Raw genomic sequence first — 26,239 nt, 5'->3', positions numbered from 1 at the left:
TCCCCCGACCCCCCTCACGCGATTTGCGGCAACCCCCCATGACCCCCCTCCCCGCGATTCGCTGCACCCCCAGTGATTTGTGGACCCAAGCCCCCTCCCACGATTTGCGCCCCCCCGCGCGATTTACGGCACCCCGCACCCCCCTCCGCGATTTCAGAACCCCCGCCCCCTCCTGCGATTCACGGCAGCCCCTCCTGCGATTTGCGTCCCCCCCACGCGATTCATGACCTCCCCACGTTTCACAGCACACACACATCCCCCCCGCGATTCAGGGACCCTCACCGCACCTCCCGTGCCCCCTTCCGCGATTCGCACACCCCCTCCTGCGCCCCCTCACGTGATTTTCGGGCTCCCCCTCCCGCGATTCACAGCCCCCCTGCGGACCCCCCCCCTCCCTTGATTCGCGGCAGCCCCCGCGCCCCTCGGACCCCCACAACCCCCCTACCGCAATTCACTGACCCTCACAATCCCCTCCCACAATTTGCGGACCCCCCCTTCCCGCGATTCAAGCCCCCCCCCCTCCGCGCCCCCTCCCACTAATCGCAGATCCCCGCAACCCCCTCCCGCAATTTGCAGACCCCCCTGACCCCCTTCCGCATTTCACATACCCCCGTGAGAATGTGGGATCCTGTACCGCCACAATCAGGTGCCTCCCCTAGGTGGGAAATCGGGCCCTAGCTGCCGCACTGCAGGTTCCCCCACTGCCAGAAGTGACCCCACAGTCCTCTGCACCAGCGCCACAACTTTTATCAATGTCTTGCCCACATACCACTATTATACAGCGATTCTCCAACCCCCAACCGTGGCACTCGCTTATCACCCCGATTCCTTAAAAAGTGCTCTCGCACTGCTGAGCGCTTCTGGAAGAAATCACGCTCCCTTGCGCATTATCTCCATTTCAAATTCATTCTTTCCTCCTTCAGCTCTGCCCTTGCTCTGGCCAAGGAATCCTACTTTAAGTCCCTCATCCTTTCCCAATCATTCAATCCCCGCAGGCTCTTCGCCACCTTCAACTCCTTGCTCTCCCCCCCCTTCCTCCAGCTCTTCCGTCCTCCATCGTAGCCGCTGATTTTGCTACCTACTTTTCAACCAAAATCTCCTCTCTCAGGACTGCCATCATTGCTGCCATGACCTCACCCTCTCCCTCCTCCCCTCCTACATCTCCACTCCCCTCCTTCCAACCCCTGTCCTCATTTTAACCCACCACTGCTGCTGAAGTCCACTCTATCATTCAATCCGCTTCTCCCTCCACCTGCCCGCTCGATCCTATCCCCTCCAATATTATCCGTCGTCTCAGTCCGTCAGTCTGCTCTCACCTCATTAATCTTTCCCTATCCTCTGGGATCTTCCCTTCCTCCTTCAAACACGCTCTTGTCTCCCCAAATCTGGACCCCAACTCTCCATCCAACTACAGGCCCATCTCCCTCCTCCCTTTTGCCTCCAAGCTCCTAGAACGTCTGACCTATAATGGTCTCCTAAGCCACCTTACTGCTAACTCCATTCTAGACCCCCTCCAATCCGGGTTCCGCCCTTTACATTCCACTGAAACTGCCCTGACCAAAGTCACTAACGATCTACTATCGGCTAAATCCAAAGGCCTCTTCTCTATCCTCATGCAGCTTGATCTGTCGGCTGCCTTTGACACTGTTGACCACCCTCTCCTGCTCAACACCCTCCGCTCCTTTGGCATCACTGGCACGGTCTTCTCCTGGTTCACCTCATACCTCTCCGATCGCTCCTTCTCCGTCTCCACTCCGAGCTCCTCCTCTCCTACTACCCCGCAGCCAGTCAGTGTTCCCCAAGGGTCAGTCCTTGGCCCTCTCCTCTTCTCCCTCTACACCACCTCTCTGGGCACCCTCATCAGCTCCTATGGTTTTCATTGCCACCTTGATGCTGAGGATACCCTAATCTATCTCTCCTCCCCCGACCTATCCCCATAACTCCTGTCCAAGGTCTCCGAATGCCTCACGGCCATCTCAGCCTGGATGACCCAACGCTTCCTGAAACTAAACATGTCTAAAACTGAACTTCTAATCTTAAATCCCCCGAACATCCCCTCTTCTCCCACTATCTCCATCAGCATTGGTGAAACCGAGATCACCTCCACCGATCAAACGCGCTGCCTCGGTGTCATCATTGACTCCTCCCTCTCTTTCACCCCCCACATTCGTGCTCTCACAGTCTTGCCGCTTTCACCTACGCAACATTTCACGCATCAGACCATTCCTCTCCACTGACGCGACCAAAATTCTCATTCACTCTCTTGTCATCTCCCACCTCGACTACTGCAACATCCTTCTCTCTGGGCTACCTCTCACCCGCCTCGCACCTCTCCAATCCATTCTTAACGCTGCTGCTAGGCTCATCTTCCTCTCCCGCCTCTCGACCTCCGCCTCCCCCCTCTGTCTATCTCTTCACTGGCTCCCCATTCCTTTCCGAGTTCTCTTTAAACTCCTCACCACCACCTACAAGGCTCTCTCCTCCCCCACCGCTCCTTACCTCTCTTCACTGATCTCTATCCACACTCCCTCCCGTCCTCTTCGCTTCATCGCTGACCGCCGACTGACCTCTTACCTAATCACCTCCTCCCACTCCCGTGTCCAAGACTTCTCTCGCGCTGCCCCCCTGCACTGGAACAACCTCCCGCTACCCATCAGGCTTTCTGATTCCCTTACCTCCTTCAAGCGCTCCCTCAAAACCCACTTTTTTCGACTAGCCTATCCCTCCTCCTAAACTCTTTTGATCCTCCTATCCTGACTCCGTTCCTACTTATCCTGTTGTTTTTCGTTCGTCCACCCACCTATTAACTCTTATGAGTAGGGTCCTCCTTCCTCACCCTACCTCTTCACCTCACCTGTGCTCCTGTCCTGTTCTTCCCTTCCTCTACTTCACCTTCAGTCTCCTCGACAATTTTGACACCTACTTCTGAACTGATGCTGATTTTAGTTCTACCAGCTACAGTATACCCCTATTTATGCTGTATTTTATCAACACACCCTGTACGTTACCTTGAAATATGTTTTTTGTTTGCTATGTACGGCGCTGTGGACACTTTGCGGCGCCTTATAAATAAACCTACTACTACTACTACTACTGCTCTCATGCACCCTCACTCCCTGAGGAGACACTGACTCAGGGGCCCGCTCACCCTGTGTTGCCCACATTCCCATATCATGCTTTACCACCCAGCCTCCTGCTCTCATGCACCCTAACTCCCACCCAGTAGGAGGAGACACTGACTGAGGGCCACCGTCCTGTACTCCTGTGCTGCCATGCTGGACCCTCACCCACTGGCAGAAGCTGCACAGTGTCCCCCCCACCCTCCTCTTTAGTCCCCCTTATGCCCACACACCCCTATCACTACCCAGCCTCCTGTTTTCCTGTGTCGTGACCTCCGCCAGTGGGGAGCCGCTGACTCAGAAACACCCTACTATACTATTGCACACACACACACAGCCCCCCCCCCACAAATGTCACTGTACCATCCACACTATCAATGTACATCTTACTCTGTGACCGCTTTTTATTAAACGAAACAATACACACCCCCTTCCAAATCATATGCTCTCTATTTAACACATTTCACCTATAACTCAAGTTGCAATACAGGCATCTTTCATACAATTCTAACCATATTTCTCTCAATTAAAACGGTCAGAAATTAAGGGGGCGCAGGGGCTTCTCCTGGGGTTGCTCGGCACACCGGACGAAATAGTTACATACCGTGGGGTGCCCTCAATGATGGGTATGCAAATATCCTGTGTTCCCTGGCCTTTGACAAGACCAAAGTGGAACAAAAAGCGGCAGTCACGGAGCAGCGTGGCGGCTACACACAGACAAGCCACTTAAAGGTAAGAGAGCAGACAACTCTGTTTTACTTTCTACACAAGCACTACTTGCACTTTGGGCGCATCCTGATGAAAAGGCTTACCAGCCTTGAAACTACGATGATGCCATAAATGATGCCACTTGTACCACCTTCAAATTAAATAAGGAACTTTTTCTTAAATCCATGACTGACGCTTTTTGTTCCACTCTGGTCTTGTCAAAGGCCAGGGAAAGTGGATTTATTGGTCTACGCCGTGACGGGCAGGTGCACACACACACACACAATGGAGTATGCTAGTCAGACAGTGATCTGAAGTTTATTATCCAATGTGCTCACAGTTATACCCCAAATGTGGAACGCAGTCCACATCAGTGCTCATTAAAATATTTCTTTTGAAGTTTTAAGCTAAAACTAATAAATTTGGTAGCTGTCTAAACAAAAGTTTGTTGATTGTAGAAATAATTGCATCAAGCAGTAAATCAGTCATCTCTTTCTGGTTCCCATAACATCGATTATCCTCCTTTCAGTTCCTGCCACACTATCTTTCAGGTCACAGATGTACAATCTTGTCTGTTCATCTCCCGGGCCTTAGCTCATCGTACTGCTGGCCTTGGGAACAAGTGGAGGAGCTGGTACCATCTCAGCCACGCTGCAATATACTCTATTCTGCTGCAAGCATTATAAGGAATATATGTTTTAAGGAAACAGTGATGCCGTAATGCTAGAACTGAAGATCATATAGAACTCAAAACTTTACATACACACATACGTGTGTGTGTGATGCCAGTGACCACTTGTTGGACCAAATTACTCCTTAACACAAAGTGAAAGCAAAATGATCTGTTTCAAACTAGGGATGGCCATCGTTGCCATCGATGGTTGCCCCTGATAGCAATAGTGCATCTGGCCATCGATAGTGGCATATGGATGACCATCAATGTTTTTTACATTTTCTTTGACCGATTGGCCTGTGGGGCAATCAAAACATGGGGTCGGGGCGGAGCGGTTGTTGAGGCGGAGCGGCCCCTTGGGGAAAAACTTCACACAGAGGTTGGAGATAGGAGCAGACAGGGACTAAGCCGTCATTTTAACGGGCTTTTAACTAGTAATAAATAAATTGTACATAAACACTCGAAAGAACAAGCCTGTACCCTAGAACAAGTGGGAAAAGGATCCTGCTTGTGACAATTACAATCTATAGGGGTTCATTTTATTTGTAGACGTAAAAAGCATAATTTATTAACCCTTTCAAGTCCAACGTCTAGTCAGGCTCAACAGCCCTAGCGCTAGAAACAGATCCAATGGTGAGCCACAATAAAATAATTATTATTTATTTATTTATTATTTATTAGCAGTTTCTTATATAGCGCACACAGATTCCGCAGCGCTTTACAGAGAATATTTGACCATTCACATCAGTCCCTGACTCAGTAGAGCTTACAATCTATATTCCCTACCACATGTACACACACACAGACATTCCAGGGTTAATTTTTGGGAGCCAATTAACCTACCAGTATATTTTTGGATTGTGGGAGGAAACCGGAGTACCCGGAGGAAACCCACGCAAGTACAGGGAGAATATACAAACTCCGCACAGTTAGGGCCATGGTGGGTATTGAACCCATGACCTCAGTGCTGTGAGGCAGTAATGCTAACCATTACACCGTCTGTACTGCCCAAAAATAAGAACATTAACATCGTTCAATGTAGACCATTTTTGAATTAAAAAATAAATACAAAAAAATACTATTAAAAATTTAAAACGAGACTGAATTGCAAAAAAAAAAAAAAAAATTGGACTGCAATAGGTTAAAAATTTTAGTCATGTGTACAGTGTTGATTACTTCGCTGAATTCCAATAGAACTTTTGGTACTTATGTAATATCTGGGCTCCCGTTTTTCTTATGAGACCGTGTCCCCTCGCGGGGCTCGCTGCGCTCGCCACGCTTCGGGCACGGTGGCTCGCTGCGCTCGCCACACTATATAAAATCAACTCCATGCGTATTTGGATAGTAGGGGTATGAAAAAATGGGGTTCATTTAACATGGGAGCCCAGATAATACATAAGTACCGAACTTTTGTATTGGTATGGCTTACTGGGCTTATTTATTTATACATTATATATTCATGTAAATTGTTAATGACAGAATAAATACAAAGACAGAAATCTGACATCAATGTATTAACAATAATATAGAGTGTCAAAACAAATAAATATAATGACAAGAAAAAAAGAAGTGTCTTATGTAGCTTTCACATCACACTTTTAAAACGGTATATTGCCGTTTTTTTGCCTTTTAAAACGTTTAAGGCTGCAGTGTGAAAGTGTCATAGTTGAAATACCATTTAAAGTTAACTGGTATTTCAACACGTTTGATGCCCCTTTCAGACCGCACTTTGTAAACGGTATATTGCCGTTTTTTTACCGTTTTAAAACGGTAATCTGTGCGGTCTGAAAGGTGCAGGACCACTTAACCGGTTAGAAAATACAGTTTTTTCTAACCGGTTAAAATGCAGGGTCCTACCCGTTTCAGAACCGGTATTTTAGGCTCAAAATCGGGTCTGAAACGGTATTTAGGACCCAGCCAATGAGCTGGGCCCTAAATTCAGCTCAGTGAATATTTAATGAGCGCTCATTAAATATTCACAGCACTGGAGCCGCCCCGCGCCCCCCCCCCCCCCCCCGCGCGCGCGTGTGTCGACACACACCCCCACTCCCCCCCCCCCCCCCGTCGACCTACCCCCCGTGCAGCCGGTACCTCCGTTGTGGATCCCGGCACTGCAGTTCAGTATGGTCGGAAGCACTTATGAAAAAAAGTGTCTTTCAGAAAATGGCTGCCCCATAGGAAAACCTGTTTAAAAAAACTGTCTTTCGTATGGGGGCAGCCATTTTCCAAAAGTCACTTTTCTTATAGGACCACCCTGATTCAAAAGTACCGGTCAAGAACATCTCCTAATTGTTTAGCTCAACGGGTGGATCCCCCGAAAGAATCCTCGACATGTACCATTAAGTATGTCTAAACGAATTATGAAGCTTGGTCCTCACTTCCAATGGCAATAATGTCATATAACTCTCCCATGTTTCAAAAAAATGTCTGTTCGGAGATCTTTATTCAATAGACATTCGATCCAGTCCATGTTAAATACATGGAATAATTTAGTCCTAAATAGCTGTAAGGGGGGGGGGGGGGTAGCATCGAACCATGTCTGCCATGTCTGCAGGATGGCCTTGTGCGCCACTGCACTAACTATTATCAAAAGTCGCCTACTTCCCCTAGTTACTCTCTGGTCCTCGGGCAGTATACCAAATATAGCCCATTGATCTGTAAAGGGCACATAATTCACCAGGTGATCCAGAGTAAACTTCCTAACCCAAAACCAGAACAATTTAAGCATAGGCCAGCTCCAGAAGGAATGATACAGGTTCGCCTCACTAGTACGCCACCTTGGGCAGACCGCCGTGGAAGTCATCCCTGCGAGGAATTGTCTGCGAGGGGAAAAGTATGCTTTGTGGAAAATGTTTAGGAACATTTCTTAGTATTGAATTGGCGGCAATAGTTTCCTGGACTGTAACAAAGCCTTGGACAGCTGGGCACATGTCAAAGAGGGCATTGCCAAGGTCCAAGCCTTCATGCCAGTGTCAATAGTATCATGATCAATAATTTGTCTAAGAAAATTATAGTGTATAGATATAGCCCTTTGTTCAGCTACCCCAGACATAAGCATCGTATCCAAGGTGTTCGTCTCCGAGGCCTTATCATAGGGCAATGGTTTTTTTCAAGTCTGTATCGACCAGAGATCTGACTGAGGACAAACCCTCAGATCCGAGACTATTGAATGGTTGGCCAGCCAAACCTCCCTGAAATTCTGGGTTGTGCAAAAAAGGTAAGAATAGGAATTTGTGGGCATTTAGGTTTAACCTGTCCATACCCTATGCGTTGACCACATCAAGGGATTTAGCCGCATCCGGTCATCCACCTCACCATCGCGCATATGCGGGAAGTTCACCAAACTGCAGTTTTCCAGGGATGCTCCCTCAACTTGTGAATTAGCATACACCTCCCGACCATGCAACCAATCCCTAATGAAAGCGGACTATGGATGAATGGTTGTAATGTAAAATATTGGGGAAATTTATGCCCTCCATTAAAAAGAGGTTGCTGTAATTTGTGTAACCCAAATCGAGGGCGTTTAGAGCCCCAAATGAATTTCCTAAAATATGAATTCAGCACTCGTAAGTCTTTCTGCGTTAATGCTTATGTAATTATGTTTTCAGCCTGCATGAGATACGCTTGCCTTAGAGCAGCAATATCCATTAATTGATTAATTGTTTCCATTTCAAACATTGAGTCCATGCATTCACGCACCAGTCAGGTGCTAGGGTCTCTCCGCTGTCACTTTTGACATTGCTACTTGTTACAGAAACTGTACATTGTTTACAGCCGATATGTTGTTCATGATCTTGTTTTCCCCTTTTTAGATTATGGTCTTTGTCACCATGGTGATGGGTGCACTAGTGTATCGGCACGCCCCCTGGAATGCCCGGACTCGTCGGCGCTGTGGCGCAGGTATGATGTCATCGGGCTCCGGGAGGCCAGCGTGTTGCTGAGCACCGGGTGGTTTGTCACAGATAACAACTTATTTATGTAAGTACTGTTTTAGGTCTTGTTCAGTCTTGATAAAGGGTCAAGGACCCGAAATGTCGATTACACCGATGTGTGTGGACTCTCTTTGTTTTTGCCTTGATGTTATTTGCAAGTGCCGTCCAGAACGAATTTGGTGATAGATTATATATATATAATCTATATAAATAAATAAATAAACAAACAAACAAACAAACATCATCCGCGAAAGCGCTACCTATCTGAACCCCCCAAATTCTGACCAAGGGCCAGATTCTCTAAGCTTCAAAAGTGATAAAACGGAGAGTGATAAACAGCCAGCCAATCGGCTCCTACCTGCCATGTCACAGGCTGTGTTTGAAAAATGTCAGGCAGGAGTTGATTGGCTGGCTGTTTATTACTCTCCATTTTATCACATTTGAAGCTTAGAGAATCTGGCTCCAAGTTTGTAAAATGCGGAATAGCGGATCTATACATAAATTGAATAGTAAGGGAGATAGTGGGCAGCCCTGACACGTCTCCCTAAACATTTGGACACTCACTCCTTTACATCCATTAATAAGTAATGAGGTGGACGGTTGGGTGTAGAAATATTTAACTAAGTCCACAAAAGCTGACTCAAATTCCCTCCTCTCTAGTACAGAATAACAATGAGGCCACGCCACAGAGGCGAAGGCCTTATTAGTATCCAGACTCAACAGCATGGCTCTCAGGGAGAGATTTATGGGATTCCGCCGTCACCACCGCTATAGCCATGCGGATAGCTTTTACCGAGAGGCGACCTCGGATGAAACAGGTTTGGTGTGTGGTGAACGGATCATGGGCCATCAGTTCTACTCTGTGGGATATTATCCTAGTCAGAATCTTAAAATCAGCATTTAGTAGAGGTATCGGGCGGCATGAGTCTGCCAGTTGCGGGTCTCTGCCTGGTTTAGGGATAAGGGTGGTGGTATGCTTCTGTAAATGACGGGAAGAGGGGCTTAATGTTATTATATAAATTCCAGAAGTGCCGGAGTCAGTTCCGTTTCTAACAGTTTGTTACAGCTCCCAGAGAAGCCGTCCGGGTCAGGGGATTTATGAGGTTGTAGGTAGGCTAACCATGACTTCATGTAATTCCTCAGGCTTCGTGAGGACTTCGTTCTGATTTTGGGATAGTGGGGGAAGATTAGCTGCTGATCACAAAGATTCTTGGGTACTTGTTTCCTAGCGCGGCGCCCATCGCATTGCATACCATAAGACATACGATGGTATGCGATGCGATGTTACGCGATGGCAGCCGATGTTATCCAATTTTATATTGTATATCATCGCATTGTATGCCATATACAATGGTATACGATTTAAAATTGTATAAGCACCCTAATGGGTGTTTTCAATGTTAAATGTGCCCCCTATAAGATAAATAATTGTATAAGCACCATAATGGGTGCTTACAATGTTAAAAGCACCCCCACTATCAACGCCAACCCGAAGCGTGGCGAGCGTAGCGCGCCCGCGAGGGGCGGCGGCACGCGTCCTCCGACCTTTTCATACCCCCACTATCCACGTCGGCGTGGAGTTGATTTTATATAGTGTGGCGAGCGCAGCGAGCCACCAAGCCGAAGTGAGCCCCGCGAGGGGATGCGGAATACATGTAAAGTAATACGCGTGCGCTCTCCACACTATATAAAATAAACTCCACGCCGACGGGGATAGTGGGGTATGAAAAAGATCGGAGGACGCGTACCGCCGCCCCTCGCAGGCTCGCCACGCTGCGCTCGCCACGCTTTGGGTTGGCGTTGATAGTGGGGGTGGCGTGGGGGTGCATTTAACATTGTAAGCAGCCATTAGGGTGCTTATACAATTAAAAATCGTATAGGGGCTTATACAATTTAAAATCGCATCGCATGTGGGCATATGGCATGCGATGCGAAGCCATACGACTGAATATCGTGGGCGCCCTGCTAGGAAACAAGTACCGATTCTTGTTTCTCTATATTAATGGGGAATTCTATGTATAAAGTTCTTAAGTATTCTTCAAAGTGGGTCAATATGTCTTATTTCAAACAAAGTTCTATGGGAGCACGGATCCTTTATGTTAGGTTTATTTTTATAGGACTCATCAGGTTTAAAAATTCCATCGAGACAAACTCTAAGCAATAACCTTAGAACTGAGCAACTTGGAGAGGCGGGAGGACAAGATGTGACAGGAATGCTGCTGTAATTTCCTTGTTGTCGGAAACAGTAAGGATGATGAACAAAAACAAAGAGTAAATCCCCCCCCCCCCCCCCCCATCATATGTGGAGTAAATTCAGTTTACCTTACACCCGGCCAGGGAAATCTTAAAGAGGGAAAGTGAAAGTAGCAATAGGGGATTTCCCTCCACAGAGAACACTTATTTTTTCTATGTATATATAACTTTCATCTATCCCAAGTGGGGCTGAACACAGAAACAAGCCCGGCACCTTCTGCATTACGGAACACCAGGCCCCGTGCTAGTGCACGGCACCTTCTGCATTACAGAACACCAGGCCCCGTGCTACTGCACGGCACTTTCTGCATTACAGAACACCAGGCCCCGTGCTAGTGCGCGGCACCTTCTGCATTACGGAACACCAGGCCCCGTGCTAGTGCGCGGCACCTTCTGCATTACGGAACACCAGGCCCCGTGCTAGTGCGCGGCACCTTCTGCATTACGGAACACCAGGCCCCGTGCTAGTGCACGGCACCTTCTGCATTACGGAACACCAGGCCCCGTGCTAGTGCACGGCACCTTCTGCATTACGGAACACCAGGCCCCGTGCTAGTGCACGGCACCTTCTGCATTACGGAACACCAGGCCCCGTGCTACTGCACGGCACTTTCTGCATTACAGAACACCAGGCCCCGTGCTAGTGCACGGCACCTTCTGCATTACGGAACACCAGGCCCCGTCCTAGTCCACGGCACCTTCTGCATTACGGAACACCAGGCCCCGTGCTAGTGCACGGCACCTTCTGCATTACGGAACACCAGGCCCCGTGCTAGTGCACGGCACCTTCTGCATTACGGAACACCAGGCCCCGTGCTAGTGCACGGCACCTTCTGCATTACGGAACACCAGGCCCCGTGCTACTGCACGGCACCTTCTGCATTAGGGAATCCCAGGCCCCGTGCTACTGCACAGCACCTTCTGCATTACTGAACACAAGGCCCTGTGCTACTGCGCTGCGTAATCACCGATGGTTTATGGTTGATGTAGAATTGGCCACCACAATCTACTTTGACTTACGACTCTTTATCACATGTAAGATCAAGCGTGCAACCTGAAAATTGGCACCAAAAAGATTTAAAGGAAAACAAAAAAAACAGTAAATGTAATAAGGACATTAAGGGGTCGAGTCAATTATCTATGAGCTGACTCACAGCGCAAGTGTAGCCATATGCCGCACATACAGGACCCTGAGAGTTTGGGTAGAGATGGGGGCGAGATGAGACGCCATCACCGGTGTTTCCATGCCATTGCAGCAGCACATCGCCCCCGCTCGCAGCTAAATGAACTGACCCCTAAGATATCAGATATTAAAACCAGCCAGTCCTCGCAATATATGAGTCAGTGTGTTTTTACTTTCTGATACGAATAATGGAAAGTTCCGTCTCCAAAGTGTCACTGACGGCGAGTCATTTGCATACTGGAATGTAACAAATCAAAGAGAGAAGGGTACCGCCATACAGATCGCTAACATAGGACTTTCTGAGGGTGATTTCTTGGCTGCACCAATGTAATGTAACCACACGTCCACCCCTACACTGTACAGCTCGCCACATAATGTCACACACAAAGGGCAATCTTATGAGTTTTCTCACGCTACACTATGATCATACAGCCTCCCATATTACTACTTGTGTCCGCTGTACGGGGTTTCGGGACGTGCAGCAGGATGGACACATCTGTAGCGGATTTTCTGGTCATTGGTCATTCTAAAAGGTGCCCATACCCTGGTGAGATGTATTGCATCAAGTGGTTGCATGCAATGTGCTTGCTATGTGGGCGGGACCTTCCTGGGGGGACAGGATCGCATAGGATACATTGTGTGTGGTCCTTTCGCATACAATATATCACATACAATCCTAGCAGGGTATACAGGCTGCAAGAAATATTAAGGGCAGCCAGTGAGATCTGCGATTGAGATCTGAGGTGCACGGGAGCGTGCCCGGCATCGCAATCGTGCCAAAACCACCTGCAATGTGCAAGTTTTCATGACATCAGTCGCAGCAATGCGTGGCAATCTCACGAAAAAAAAAAGCCATATCGCACCAGTGTATGGGCACCTTTACTGGTGTCGCTTGGTTAAACCTAGGCGCATATACCACCGCGCGCTCCAGGAGTAACCCAGGCACATGTACCGCCGCGCTCCAGGAGTCACCCAGGCACATATACCACTGCACACTCCAGGAGTCACCCAGGCACATATACCACTGCACACTCCAGAAGTCACCCAGGCACATATACCACTGCACACTCCAGGAGTCACCCAGGCACATATACCACTGCACACTCCAGAAGTCACCCAGGCACATATACCACTGCACACTCCAGGAGTCACCCAGGCACATATACCACTGCACACTCCAGGAGTCACCCAGGCACATATACCACTGCACACTCCAGAAGTCACCCAGGCACATATACCACTGCACACTCCAGGAGTCACCCAGGCACATATACCGCTGCACGCTGCAGGAGAGTAACCCAGGCACATATGCCACTGCAGGAGAGTAACCCAGGCACATATACCACTGCAGGAGAGTAACCCAGGCACATATACCACTGCAAGAGAGTAACCCAGGCACATATACCACTGCAGGAGAGTAACCCAGGCACATATACCACTGCAGAAGAGTAACCCAGGCACATATACCACTGCACACTCCAGGAGAGTAACCTAGGCACATATACCACTGCACACTCCAGAAGTCACCCAGGCACATATACCACTGCACACTCCAGGAGTCACCCAGGCAAATATACCGCTGCACGCTGCAGGAGAGTAACCCAGGCACATATACCACTGCACACTCCTGGAGTCACCCAGGCACATATACCGCTGCACGCTGCAGGAGAGTAACCCAGGCACATATGCCACTGCAGGAGAGTAACCCAGGCACATATACCACTGCAAGAGAGTAACCCAGGCACATATACCACTGCAGGAGAGTAACCCAGGCACGTATACCACTGCACACTCCAGGAGTCACTCAGGCACATATACCGCTGCACGCTGCAGGAGAGTAACCCAGGCACATATACCACTGCAGAAGAGTAACCCAGGCACATATACCACTGCACACTCCAGGAGAGTAACCTAGGCACATATACCACTGCACGCTACAGAAGAGTAACCCAGGCACATATACCACTGCACGCTACAGAAGAGTAACCCAGGCACATATACCACTGCACGCTACAGGAGAGTAACCCAGGCACATATACCACTGCAGAAGAGTAACCCAGGCACATATACCACTGCAGAAGAGTAACCCAGGCACATATACCACTGCACACTCCAGGAGAGTAACCTAGGCACATATACCACTGCATACTCCAGAAGTCACCCAGGCACATTTACCACTGCAAACTCCAGGAGTCACCCAGGCACATATACCACTGCACGTTGCAGGAGAGTAACCCAGACACATATACCACTGCATGCTACAGAAGAGTAACCCAGGCACATATACCACTGCAGAAGAGTAACCCAGGCACATATACCACTGCAGAAGAGTAACCCAGGCACATATACCACTGCACACTCCAGGAGAGTAACCTAGGCACATATACCACTGCATACTCCAGAAGTCACCCAGGCACATTTACCACTGCAAACTCCAGGAGTCACCCAGGCACATATACCACTGCACGTTGCAGGAGAGTAACCCAGACACATATACCACTGCATGCTACAGAAGAGTAACCCAGGCACATATACCACTGCACGCTACAGGAGAGTAAACCAGGCACATATACCACTGCACGCTACAGGAGAGTAACCCAGGCACATATACCACTGCAGAAGAGTAACCCAGGCACATATACCACTGCACACTCCAGGAGAGTAACCTAAGCACATATACCACTGCATACTCCAGAAGTAACCCAGGCACATTTACCACTGCAAACTCCAGGAGTCACCCAGGCACATATACCACTGCACGTTGCAGGAGAGTAACCCAGACACATATACCACTGCACGCTACAAAAGAGTAACCCAGGCACATATACCACTGCACGCTACAGGAGAGTAACCCAGGCACATATACCGCTGCACGCTACAGGAGAGTAACCCAGGCACATATACCACTGCAGAAGAGTAACCCAGGCACATATACCACTGCACACTCCAGGAGAGTAACCTAGGCACATATACCACTGCACACTGCAGGAGAGTAACCTAGGCACATATACCACTGCATACTCCAGAAGTCACCCAGGCACATATACCACTGCACACTGCAGGAGAGTAACCTAGGCACATATACCACTGCCCACTGCAGGAGAGTAACCTAGGCACATATACCACTGCGCACTCCAGGAGAGTAACCCAGGCACATATACCACTGCACACTCGAGGAGAAACCCAGGCACATATACCACTGCACACTGCAGGAGAGTAACCCAGGCACATATACCACTGCCCACTGCAGGAGAGTAACCTAGGCACATATACCACTGCGCACTCCAGGAGAGTAACCCAGGCACATATACCACTGCACACTCGAGGAGAAACCCAGGCACATATACCACTGCACACTGCAGGAAAGTAACCCAGGCACATATAGCGCTGCACACTCCAGAAGTCACCCAGGCACATATACCACTGCACGCTGCAGGAGAGTAACCCAGGCACATATACCACTGCACACTGCAGGAGAGTAACCCAGGCACGTATACCACTGCACACTCCAGAAGTCACCCAGGCACATATACTACTGCACACTGCAGGAGAGTAACCCAGGCACGTATACCGCTGCACACTGCAGGAGTGTAACCCTGGCACATATACCACTGCGCACTGCAGGAGAGTAACCCAGGCACATATACCGCTCCACACTCCAGGAGTCCCCCAGGGACATATACCACTGCATGCTGCAGGAGTCACCCAGGCACATATACCACTGCACATTCCAGGAGTCACCCAGACACATACCACTGCACACTGCAGGAGAGTAACCCAGACACATATAACGCATATACACATATGCGCCAGTCCCGGTGCCTGTCATCATTGTACAAGCACTGGGAACAATGCAGTGGGGACCAGGAGGAGCAGCGGTGGCAGGGGGGAGCCGGCATCACAGCCAGCTGCAGCCCCCCTCCTACCATAAAGGTAGGAGCCAACACTGACAATACTATTCACAATATCTCCATATATGGAATTAGAGATGCCCCTTGGGTGGAGCATCACACCCCCCCTCAATAGGACGCCTTGCAAAATTCTACTACTAACTGTAATCTCCCTCAAACTAGTTTTCAAAAGTAGGCAAGTATGTCCTGGAGTAACCCAGGCATATATGCTACCAATGCCAGAGCAGGGCACATCTTGTATCACAGCCATCTCTGTTAGCAGGCACATTTTTCATGATACAGATTGCTCTTGCTCATTTTTTCCAAATCTGCAGGAGATATACCAAGTATCTGCGGAGCATGCCGGAACCCAGTCACAGGGCTGAGCTGGGATACAGATGCTCATTATTATATGACCACAAATATGTATATGGCAGTCTTCCGAAAATACGATCTAATTGTTTTACTGCTCTGTGCTTGGCATTTCCTCTGCGACGACCAGATATAGGCTTTATCATGGTAACCACCCATCTCCGTGTCACTCTAAAACAACATACAATATTTTGTGGAAGTCCTCTGGCAAGCAGCACTGAATAATATCCCCAGCCCTAGTGATGGAACAAATCACTGCTACAACAACACATTAGTCAGAATGGAATTTTGTGTGTGAAAGTTCACAAACCACATAGACCGGCACACACTAGTATGTATTGTCAATGTTATATTTTCCACACTACAAATCACAGCAATTCCCATACATGGGAACAGCGCTGGTTGTGCAAATTAAATATAATTGGAGATAAAGACGACAAGCGGGTATTATTTATTAAGATTTCTGTGTTTTTACCAACTTTGCAAATCAGAGATTTAACTAAAAGACAAAAAAAAAAAAAAAAAATCGGCCACGCAAAAACATTTCTGCTTTAGCATAGAGCTCAATGCACATCGGAGAATTCCTTACAGACGGTTTGTAAAATCGTCCGGAGAGCGATTACAGAATCAACCAAAATATATACTAGCAAGTGACAGGCGATTACCGCTCCTGAAACACATTCTATTCCCTAAACCTTCATTATGTAGTCTATAGAAGTCGCAAAGACGGGCGCTATGCTGATGTTTTTGGAATTGAGCGACTATCAGTAAATAGCGCATTCCCATGCAGGACCCGAATTAGAGGAACCACAGCAGCTTCTTGTATGTGGCAGTTTTTGTCAATGTTTGGACAATTGTCTTTTTTTTTTTTTTTTACGATTTTGAATGGAACGGACAACTGTCTGACTTTATACTTGCAAAGAAAAGACGGCAAACATCAACATCAGGTTTAACCCCTTCAGTGGTGTTTTTTATTTGTTAGGGAGCGCTCCCCACTGGGCGAGTTTTTCTGGGGAGCGCTACCAAAAAAAAAAAAAAAAACCACAGCTGTCTCCCCGGGTCCAGGCTGCGCAGCTGAACCGTCAATCAGCCGTTGCTCGTCCCTGCGCCCTGTCCCTACATGCGGCGACCACATCATCTTGCAATGATCAATTTAGTAAGAACTACGAAAAAGGATATAGACATTGTTCAGTGCACTAAGCCATATTTGTGTGACAGTCTATCCCAGAAATCAAGTCCTTCACTATAATATATATAAAATAAGAAAAACGAATAACAAAAATAAGATATACACTACTGACATTAACGAAGGAGGCGATAATATAGCTGCAGTTTAATCAGATATGTATTATTATTACAGAATTGCCTTTGCTATCAGTCTATACACCCAGTAACATAGCAGATCCCAATCAACAAAAGTGGAGATTGTCAGACTACTGTAAAGGTGCGTACATGTTAGCCGATAATCGTCAATGATTATCGTTTAATGCAAGGGTTCCCAAAGTTTTTGAATCACGGCACCCCAAAGCATCAGAAATGTTTTCGTGGCACCCTTAGTCTAAGGTTTTTGATTGAGAAGGTGCAGACTAGATGGGTCAAGTGGTTCTGATCTGCCATCAAACTCTATGCTTCTATGAGAAAGTCAGAAACCAATATTAAGTTAAATAAATTGTGTTTATATCTCATCCTTAGGATCATTTATGTGGCAACGGACAGGATTCCCTTCTGTTTGTCCAATGACTATTATAATGGACATAAAAAACCTTGAATTAGTCCTGAACCACCACCACCACCCCTACAAGTCCCCCAAGGCACCTAGTTTGGGAACCACCGGTTTCGTGTATAACTGCTAATGTGTACGCCCTATATAATCTGCGCTTCTGCGATCATTAACGATGTGGTGCTACAAACTATAGAAGGCATCGTTTACGAGATCCATACTGTTAACGATATTGTTCAGTGACGTCTCCCACCCCCGCTGCTAGCATTCATCGTTGACAATATAGTTAACATTGAGCATGCAGCACAGACCTTATGAACCATCTATCTATAATGATATTGTTATTTATAGCGGCTAGTGTGCGTGGGGCTTACGCACTGGCTGACGCTGGCACCCGACGCTTACTGCATCGCAAGTTATTATTAAATATGTAATCAGAATCACTTTATTAGCCATGTATACTCTCCTATACTAGGAATTTTTTTGTGGATACAGTGCAGCTTCAAGCATGGTACAAGTGGGATAACAGGAAATACATACACTGCATCAATTATCACAAGCTTCTTAAGTACGGTAGTTATCAATAGCTATTGCAGTTGATGCTGTAAACACTTACTGTACGTGTTTGATGACCATAAAGCATTTCTGAATTATGTTTTTATGGAACCATAAGACCATTTCAATGACCAACTAGAATGTGACAATGTATGGTCGCTATTGTTCGTGGAAATATATTAGAATTTTCTAAAGATCAAATGAAAGCATTGCAGGCGGTTCACTGTTTCCAGGAAGTCACCACCATCGCTCAGAAAATGTGGTTAATAATGCCCAAGCAAAGGCATAAACAAGAGGAAGGCCCGTCCTGTGGCCCCTACCGACACGAGGCAGCAATCACAAGTCACTGTGGTTTTTTTTAAACATAAAAGCAACAGTAACATAGCAAGGTGGGAAATAACTGACACATTCAAAAATATTTTGAACATTACAAGGATAAATAGAACCAAGATAAATGCAGCTTACGAGCACCTGTGTCAACGCCCCGCAGTTTCCCCTAGCAACAATGCGACGGTGATGTGTAACGAAGATGCATGCCGCCTCTTCAGGGGAAATCATTCGATGGTCACCGACCATCGAATGATTTCTCTTGCCTTCCCAAATATAAGTCAGTCACAACTGATTTATATTTGCGGCTGCCGGGACGAAGACAGGGTGGGCGGCTGATGTCACCCACCCATGTACCCATGGGAACACCAGGCATTTCCATGGGGATGCCCATAAATGCTTAGTATTCCCATGACCCAGTGCCGCCATCGCCCGCGGCCCTCCTCTACCCTCCGCGAACTGCCCGGCGAGTGAGCATTTCGCTGCAGATGTTTGCAGTCAGGCTTCGCACATGTGCAGAAATGCGCAAACCCCGACCACTGGGGCAGCGGCAGAATTCGGTTTACTACAAGTGATCCAGCACCGGCCCCTACGTTTCCAATTCGTGAGTTGCCAACTTGCCCCCCAAGGGCTAAATTAACTTTATTTTTCAAACCATTTATTGCTCATTATTGTGAGATCTACTCCCTTTATTTATTTGATTGACTTTTACATATTCCAATTGCTGGTTATCTATTATCACCATTATTTCATCCATCATCCAATTGTCTGCGCTGCTTTCTTTTTTCCTCTGATTACTTCTATCTTTCAACTTGCCACAGTAGAACTCTAACTGCAGCAGATCCTTCAGGGATTAAATGTTGATTGTTACATATTATTTTTAATATGACGCCCTAGCCGAACCAGGCCTCCAGCGCCGAGAGTGATTTCTTTCTCTTTCTGGTTGGCCACGCTTAGTCAGACGCCTGTAGTCAGATGCTTAAAGATAGCCGACAGCGTCTACATCAACAGTAACCAACGTTAGAGACAAGGTCGAAGGGAACGTGACCGACTGACACAGTCGACTCGAGTTTTTCATGGTTTTTTGCTTTTGACCGATTCGGTTCATACATTACCATCCAAGTGGGCACTGAGTCAGGCATCAGCAAACTGACATACAAACCCACGCGGGTGCCCTGTCACACGACATCACATAATTACACATTTTATTGCTTGACGCATTTCACCAAGGCCATGAAGAACATTATACCCCACGCACCAGAAAATAGTTGACATGGTAATACAACATCGGTGAGGAGGCATATTACTATTTTTTTTTTAAGCAAAATCTTATCCGTGATGTATTGATGAAGTAGCTGTTGCCATACACAACGTATTTAAATTTTGCCCTTAAAAATTAAAACATGCCTCACTCTTTAGGTGCAGGGTGCTTGAGTAAGCACGAATGTAACTAAAGGCATTACACGCATGTACTCAACGTTCTCTTACACTCATGTACTCAACGTTCGCTTAGGGCCATTTCACACACTCTGGCTCCTGCCGGGCGGCGAAAACCCGTATGGCCAGGAAGCCGTGCAGCACACAGCAGTTTAGAATGGAGGGGATGCCACAGCCCGACAGCCATCCCTTCCAGTGGTGGGATACGGATGCAACCGGGCGGCCGGGCCGTGGCAGTCTTGTCATAGTGGACACAATCGTGTCCATTAGTAGCTACTATGCATGGCACGGCTTTTGGCCATGCGGGATTTCGCCGCCCGGCAGGAGCCGGAGTGTGTGAAATAGCCCTTACACTCATGTACTCAACGTTCTCTTACACTCATGTACTCAATGTTCTCCCTGATAAAAGAGGTTAGTGTATATAGTGCAGGGAATAGCGTGTGAGACACCTTACCGGGACCTGAATGGAAAGTAAAACTGCAATAAGGAGACAAAGGTCTTTCAACGCAACATACAGATGGCATGAGGGGGCATTGGGTGGCAGTGGGCACCACGATGGCAGTGCAAAAGTCACCCAGGACAAGGGAAGGTGGCAAAGGTGTGTGGCGCATTAGGTTCGACACTGGAAAACAGTAAAAACAAGCAAAAGCATTACATGGCAAAGACCGACAGGAGTTTTTCTAAATTTGTGTGTGTCAATGTCGACCATTGAACGTGTGGACCCCCCCAATAGTGTACCGCATCGCCCGCTGCGCTCAGGACACTATACCGTTACCTATCGGTAGTCCACGAAGATGGTAAAGAATGAAAACATTAATAAAAAGTCTAAACAAAAATGTACCCAAAAACTCATGTCAACTTTTTCCATGTGTCGACCTTTGCCAGATTTACCTATTGACTGTCAACACTAGACATTGTCTATCAGCCATTCGGATACCATGGGAAAGAGGTAGCGATAGATCATAAGAATAAGGCATGAAATGAGGGCATAATGAGAGGGTACTGTACAACAGTGCTGGCATGCATGGCACAGACTGGCACAACGCAGGGATCATCCATACAGGTACAGTACATGCATACTGCTGTGCTGACTGACCTGATGATGTCCCCATGCCGGCCAGCAGCAGCAGGACTGACAGGAGCTGGAACACCAGACCACAGGAGCACGACATGTCAGCCCTTCCCCCAGGCTCAGCCTCTCACGCTGACAGGATCATCTCTGCTCCAGGCCCCATAGTACATTCAAGCAGCAGCAGGCAGGAGCCAGAACTCCCAAGGTGCACAGACAGTATGGGACTGGTGGGGAAGTAACGGGACTGGGAGGGACTGGAAGGAGTCCCCACCCTACTCTAACAGATGTACACTCCTCCTTTATTCACGCTTCACAAAACTGACTCGGGAAAAATGTCCCCAATATCGAAACCTTCGGTCTACTGCGGTGGCCATTTTGTCAGAGACAGAGACGCTGCAGAGTACCTAGGAGGCTACAGAAAAATGGCTCCGGCAATAGGGACGGACGGACATACAGTACAATGTTGGGGACCCTTGCACAGTAGATGTACAGGCATATCTCAGAATGTGTGAGAGTGAGAGGTCGCTGCCTGTCATTATTACCATGAAAACAACAGACATTGTCAGCCTATCAGTTACATTGCCATAAGTAGTGTTTTTGGTTACATTTTTGTGCATTTAATAAAATACAAGAAAAACTAAACTCCATGTAGAAGTTACAGCACCTTTCTCCCTATGCACAATAAATGTCCTCATTCTCATTCATTGACGAATAAATTGCAGGGTGCGTACAGACTGGGCGATTTTTTTTTTTAACTATATCGCTCATTTATGCCCTTCTGAGCGCTATCATTTTAAATATCAAACAGTGTGTATGGTATGAACGGCGAGCAATGTGTGCTCCCGCAGGTGGACACCCATAATCTGTACATGCAGCTCAATTGGATATATCGTCAAACAACGGCATACACACTTGACGATATTGTGAACAATATCACCTGTGACACAAAACGTCCAGTGTGTGTACGCACTTTTGCTCATACCCTCCAACATGACCCATTCCATTAGGTACAAAATGTTCCTGGACTTATCTGCCAGTGGCAGTTACAGAGGTTGGACTCCAGCACAGACCAAAAATTCAAAGAGGGGGGGGGGGGGGTCACATCAACTGCCAGTGAGTCCAGGACGGTGATATTTGGAGTGGCAGTAGGTGTGACTCCCCTTTTTGAATATTGGACTGTGCTGCAGCCCCAACTCTGCAACTGTTTGCTGTTTATAAAGATAAAATATAGGGGCAAACTTAAGAAGGATTGGTTCCGGTGAAGAAGTCTTCAGTCAATAAGTCAACCACTATTGGTGGACAGGCAAATGGTAGGCATGGCAATGGTCATTAGATGAAACAACTGCAAATGGGAGCGAAAAAAGTGTGGCAAGCGAAGCAGAGTTAGTCACCAGGGGCCTTATTTTGGTTCATTCTTTCTGACAAAATCCTTCTTAGATGGGCAAAACCATGTGCACTGCAGGTGGGGCAGGTGTTACTTGTGCAGAGAGAATTAGATTTGGGTGGGGTTTTACTTCAAAGTGAGATCTATATTGCAGTGTAAAAATAAAGCAGTCAGTATTTTCCCTGCACAGAAACAAAATTACTCACCCAAATCTAATTCTCTCTGCACATGTTACATCTGCCCCCCCTGCAGTGCACATGGTTTTGTCCATCTAAGAAGGATTTTGTCAGAAAGAATGAACCAAAATAAGGCCCCAGGTCCGAAGCATGGTGTAATTGGAGGTCCATGTCGGCAGACATAATTTTTTTGGCTTAAAAACTCATGTCGATCATTTCCCTGTGAACTTTTTGTCCAAGTACATCAATAGTGGTCAACTTAATGACTGTCCAGTAGGATACACTCATCTATGCATTACTACCGCCATTTGTAAAAATGTTTTTCAGTAATATTTTTTTAGCAAACTTAAATGCCAGTATCGCAGGGGATATGGTCACTGAGCAACCATATCCCTATGTGTATGGGGCGACTCGCTAGAAGCGCACTCCTGCAACAAGCCATGGGGTGGTCGCTGGTCGCAGGAGCATGCTCCTGCAACTTTCCCAGGCAATCAGTTCTTTCCCCAAGCGGCTTTCCCCGGCAGTGACTTCCTTCATCAGCGACCATCTCTGGTCGCTAATGAAATGAGACACTGAGCAATATATTGCTCCGTATGTACGGAGCTTTACAGTGGCCACATACAGTGCTTTAATGTTTACTTTTCGGAATTCACTCCGTGGGATTCCACAGCTCAGGAAAAGAGGAATCTGGTACTCACCAGTAATTCCATTTCTCCGATTCCACAGGAGACACTGCAGTCGACACTTCAAATTTTTAACAATGGTTGTCTCCTCCCCCGCAGACCTGAGTCTTAGAAAAGTGTCCAGAGCAGACGGATCCCTGGGGCTTGGTCTCCGTTGGCGGACTGAGTTATTTCATGTGTTGTCATGAGGACAGGCAGACTGGGCTATCCACTGTCTGCCTGCACCGTGAAAGCCTCAGTGGGACCAGGTCACCACTGCATGCGGTGAGCCTCCCTGGCTCCGGCCGCTGGTGCAGTCAGCGCAAAAACGCTAGATGCTCCCAGGAAACTGCTGGGTGTCTCCATGCAAACGCAGACAGGCACCTGGCTTCCAGAGGTGGGTGGCTGATGTCAGCCACCTGCGCAGTCCTCGGAACAGGACGCCGTGAGTCTATTTCAGTAGAGACTGACTTAGATTTGTGAGCACTGTAGAAATCATTCAATGGTCAGCTACAATCTAATGATTCCAGGCCCGCGCGCAACCCTGCACATGGATGTTTATGCAAAACATCCTTGTGCAGTGTTGCGGACATATTCGCTGGGCTTTAACTAAACTTTAATACATTGACTCAGCTGTGTTTGTATTTATTAATACTAATAGAGCAGTCGCTGTGAGCGGCGCTGACATTTTCAGCGGATATATTGAGGATTACTCACAGCAACGTCAGCACTCAAAGCGAAAAACTGAATTGTGCGGGGCAATATTTTTTCGTGCACCTGTATCAGAGGTGTTTATTTTATGTATCGTGTACTTCTTGTCAAGTTTTACTAACAAACTTGCAACAGAATTTAAAAGGGTGTATCAAACATTGCAAACCAGAGAAATTCAGCGCAAAAAGATTAAAAAAAAACCACTGCTATAACAGTTTTCTTCATGAAGTGTCTATAAAAGATAAAGGTTTTTCCAGGCTAAATGGGAAGTGCTATTTTTAGGCGGCCAGAAGCTGGAGGACAATGGGCCTTATTCTGGTTCACTCCTTCAGGCAAATTCCTTCTTAGCTGGACAAAATCATGTGCACTGCAGGTGGGGTAGATGTTACTTGTGCAGAGAGTTAGATTTGGGTGGGGTTTTACTTCAAAGTGAGATCTATATTGCAGTGTAAATATAAAGCAGCCAGTATTTACCCTGCACAAAATAGCTCACCCAAATCGAATTCTCTCTGCACATTTTATATCTGAATAAGGCCCAATCTGCAGCATTACAACTCTGCCTAGTACAGCGGCTTCTGTAGTTTCAGGTATCTGCAGTCGGGTGTGGTATAGGGGTCCGACAGTCATTAGCCCGACGTCGGGATCCCGACTGGCCGGACTCAGATAGCATGAGGAGTGCAACATAGCCCCTTGCGGGCTTGCTGCACTTGCTACACTCGCCACCTATTTTATTCTCCCTCTATGGGGGTCGTGAACCCGCATAGAGGGAGAATAGCAGGTGACTGTCAGGATCCCGGCTGTCGGTGATTTGACAGTTGGGATCCCGATGTCGGGTAAATGCCTGTCGGGATCCCAACTGTCGGGACCGCGTCCGGCACCCCTGCAGTCTGCCACCAGCTTCCTCAGCAACAAGGCCCAGCTGTATTACGTTACAGCTGTATTATCATTACTTTATGTAGCAATATAACATCCATATAAGGGAAATGTATTTAATGTCTTCATCAGTATAGTTCAGGTGCAAACTTAATTGAAACAGGTTTATAATGAAAATATTCATTAACACTATTTTAATGTAAAAAAATAGGGTTAATTTACAGGGTATGGAGTCATTAGGTTGACACAATCATGGTCGACGGTCGGCATGTCGACACATTGAAAAGGTTGACATACCTTAGGTGGGCATGGTCAAAAGGTCAACATGAAAAAGATCAACATGAGTTTTTTTGCGTTTTTTTTCCAGATAAGAACTCGCTCACACTTCCATCCAAGTGGGCGTAGAGTAAGATTCTAATAGCGAGGCACCGTGCCCAATGTATGGCGAGCGAAGCGGCACACGTATACTGTTTCCATGTCGACATAGACACCCAAGAAATATAAAAAAACCTCTGGTCGATATTTTTCATGTCAACCTATTGATTGTGTCGACTTAAGGCATGTCGACATTTTCCATGGATCGACCTATGGCCAGTTGACCAATATTGGTCAACCTATTGACTGTCAACCTTAATTGTGTCGACTGTATGACCCAAACCCAATTTGCAGATATGCACCCAGATACGGTGCTACATTAAGCCGCACTCACTCACAGGTGATGGCATTGAAGTGCAGCAGGTCTAGCATTGGCGATGGCTGAAGGTATTGTAGAACACCCTTCTGTTATAAAGGAGCACATACACAAATAGTCAGTCATAGAAGTTTATTATACAGGGACTTTGTCAGCACAAAAATAATTAGTTCAAGAGCTTTTAGGTTACAGGAATACACTCCGGGCTTCATATCCTGTCACCGCTCCCATGGCCATAAAACCAGACCACACCAGGGGGCCCTACTCTGCCATGATGCATGGAGACCCAGACAGACTGGCCAACAGTATTCGAGTACCAAGTTTTAAAATGAGGGAACATTAATTGCTCTAATATGCATTCTATTAGAACCGCAGAGATATAACACTGCCAGTACTGGTAGACAATTTGCAGCACTGCAGCTGCTGTGGAGATACACATCCCAGCCTGCCCTACCTCAGTTTTAGCATGACCTAACAGCAAAGCTGTAGAACATGTTTGGA

The 26,239-nt window shown here is 47.3% G+C and overlaps 1 protein-coding gene across 1 annotated transcript in view; it reads right to left on the bottom strand.

Annotated features, from left to right (window-relative positions):
• IFNAR1 (interferon alpha and beta receptor subunit 1) overlaps positions 1–21,523 on the bottom strand; it is a 69,193-nt gene extending 47,670 nt beyond the window's left edge. The window contains exon 1 of the mRNA XM_083171801.1: positions 21,266–21,523. Coding sequence (XP_083027927.1) covers positions 21,266–21,341 — 76 coding nt within the window. The 5' untranslated portion in view covers positions 21,342–21,523. The remainder of the gene's footprint in view (positions 1–21,265) is intronic.
• Positions 21,524–26,239: the final 4,716 nt, after the last annotated feature.

This window comes from Crinia signifera, chromosome 2, assembly GCF_055691185.1.
Source record: "Crinia signifera chromosome 2, ASM5569118v1, whole genome shotgun sequence".
Taxonomy (NCBI): Eukaryota; Metazoa; Chordata; class Amphibia; order Anura; family Myobatrachidae; genus Crinia; species Crinia signifera.
This window is presented reverse-complemented; position numbering and strand designations above follow the sequence as displayed.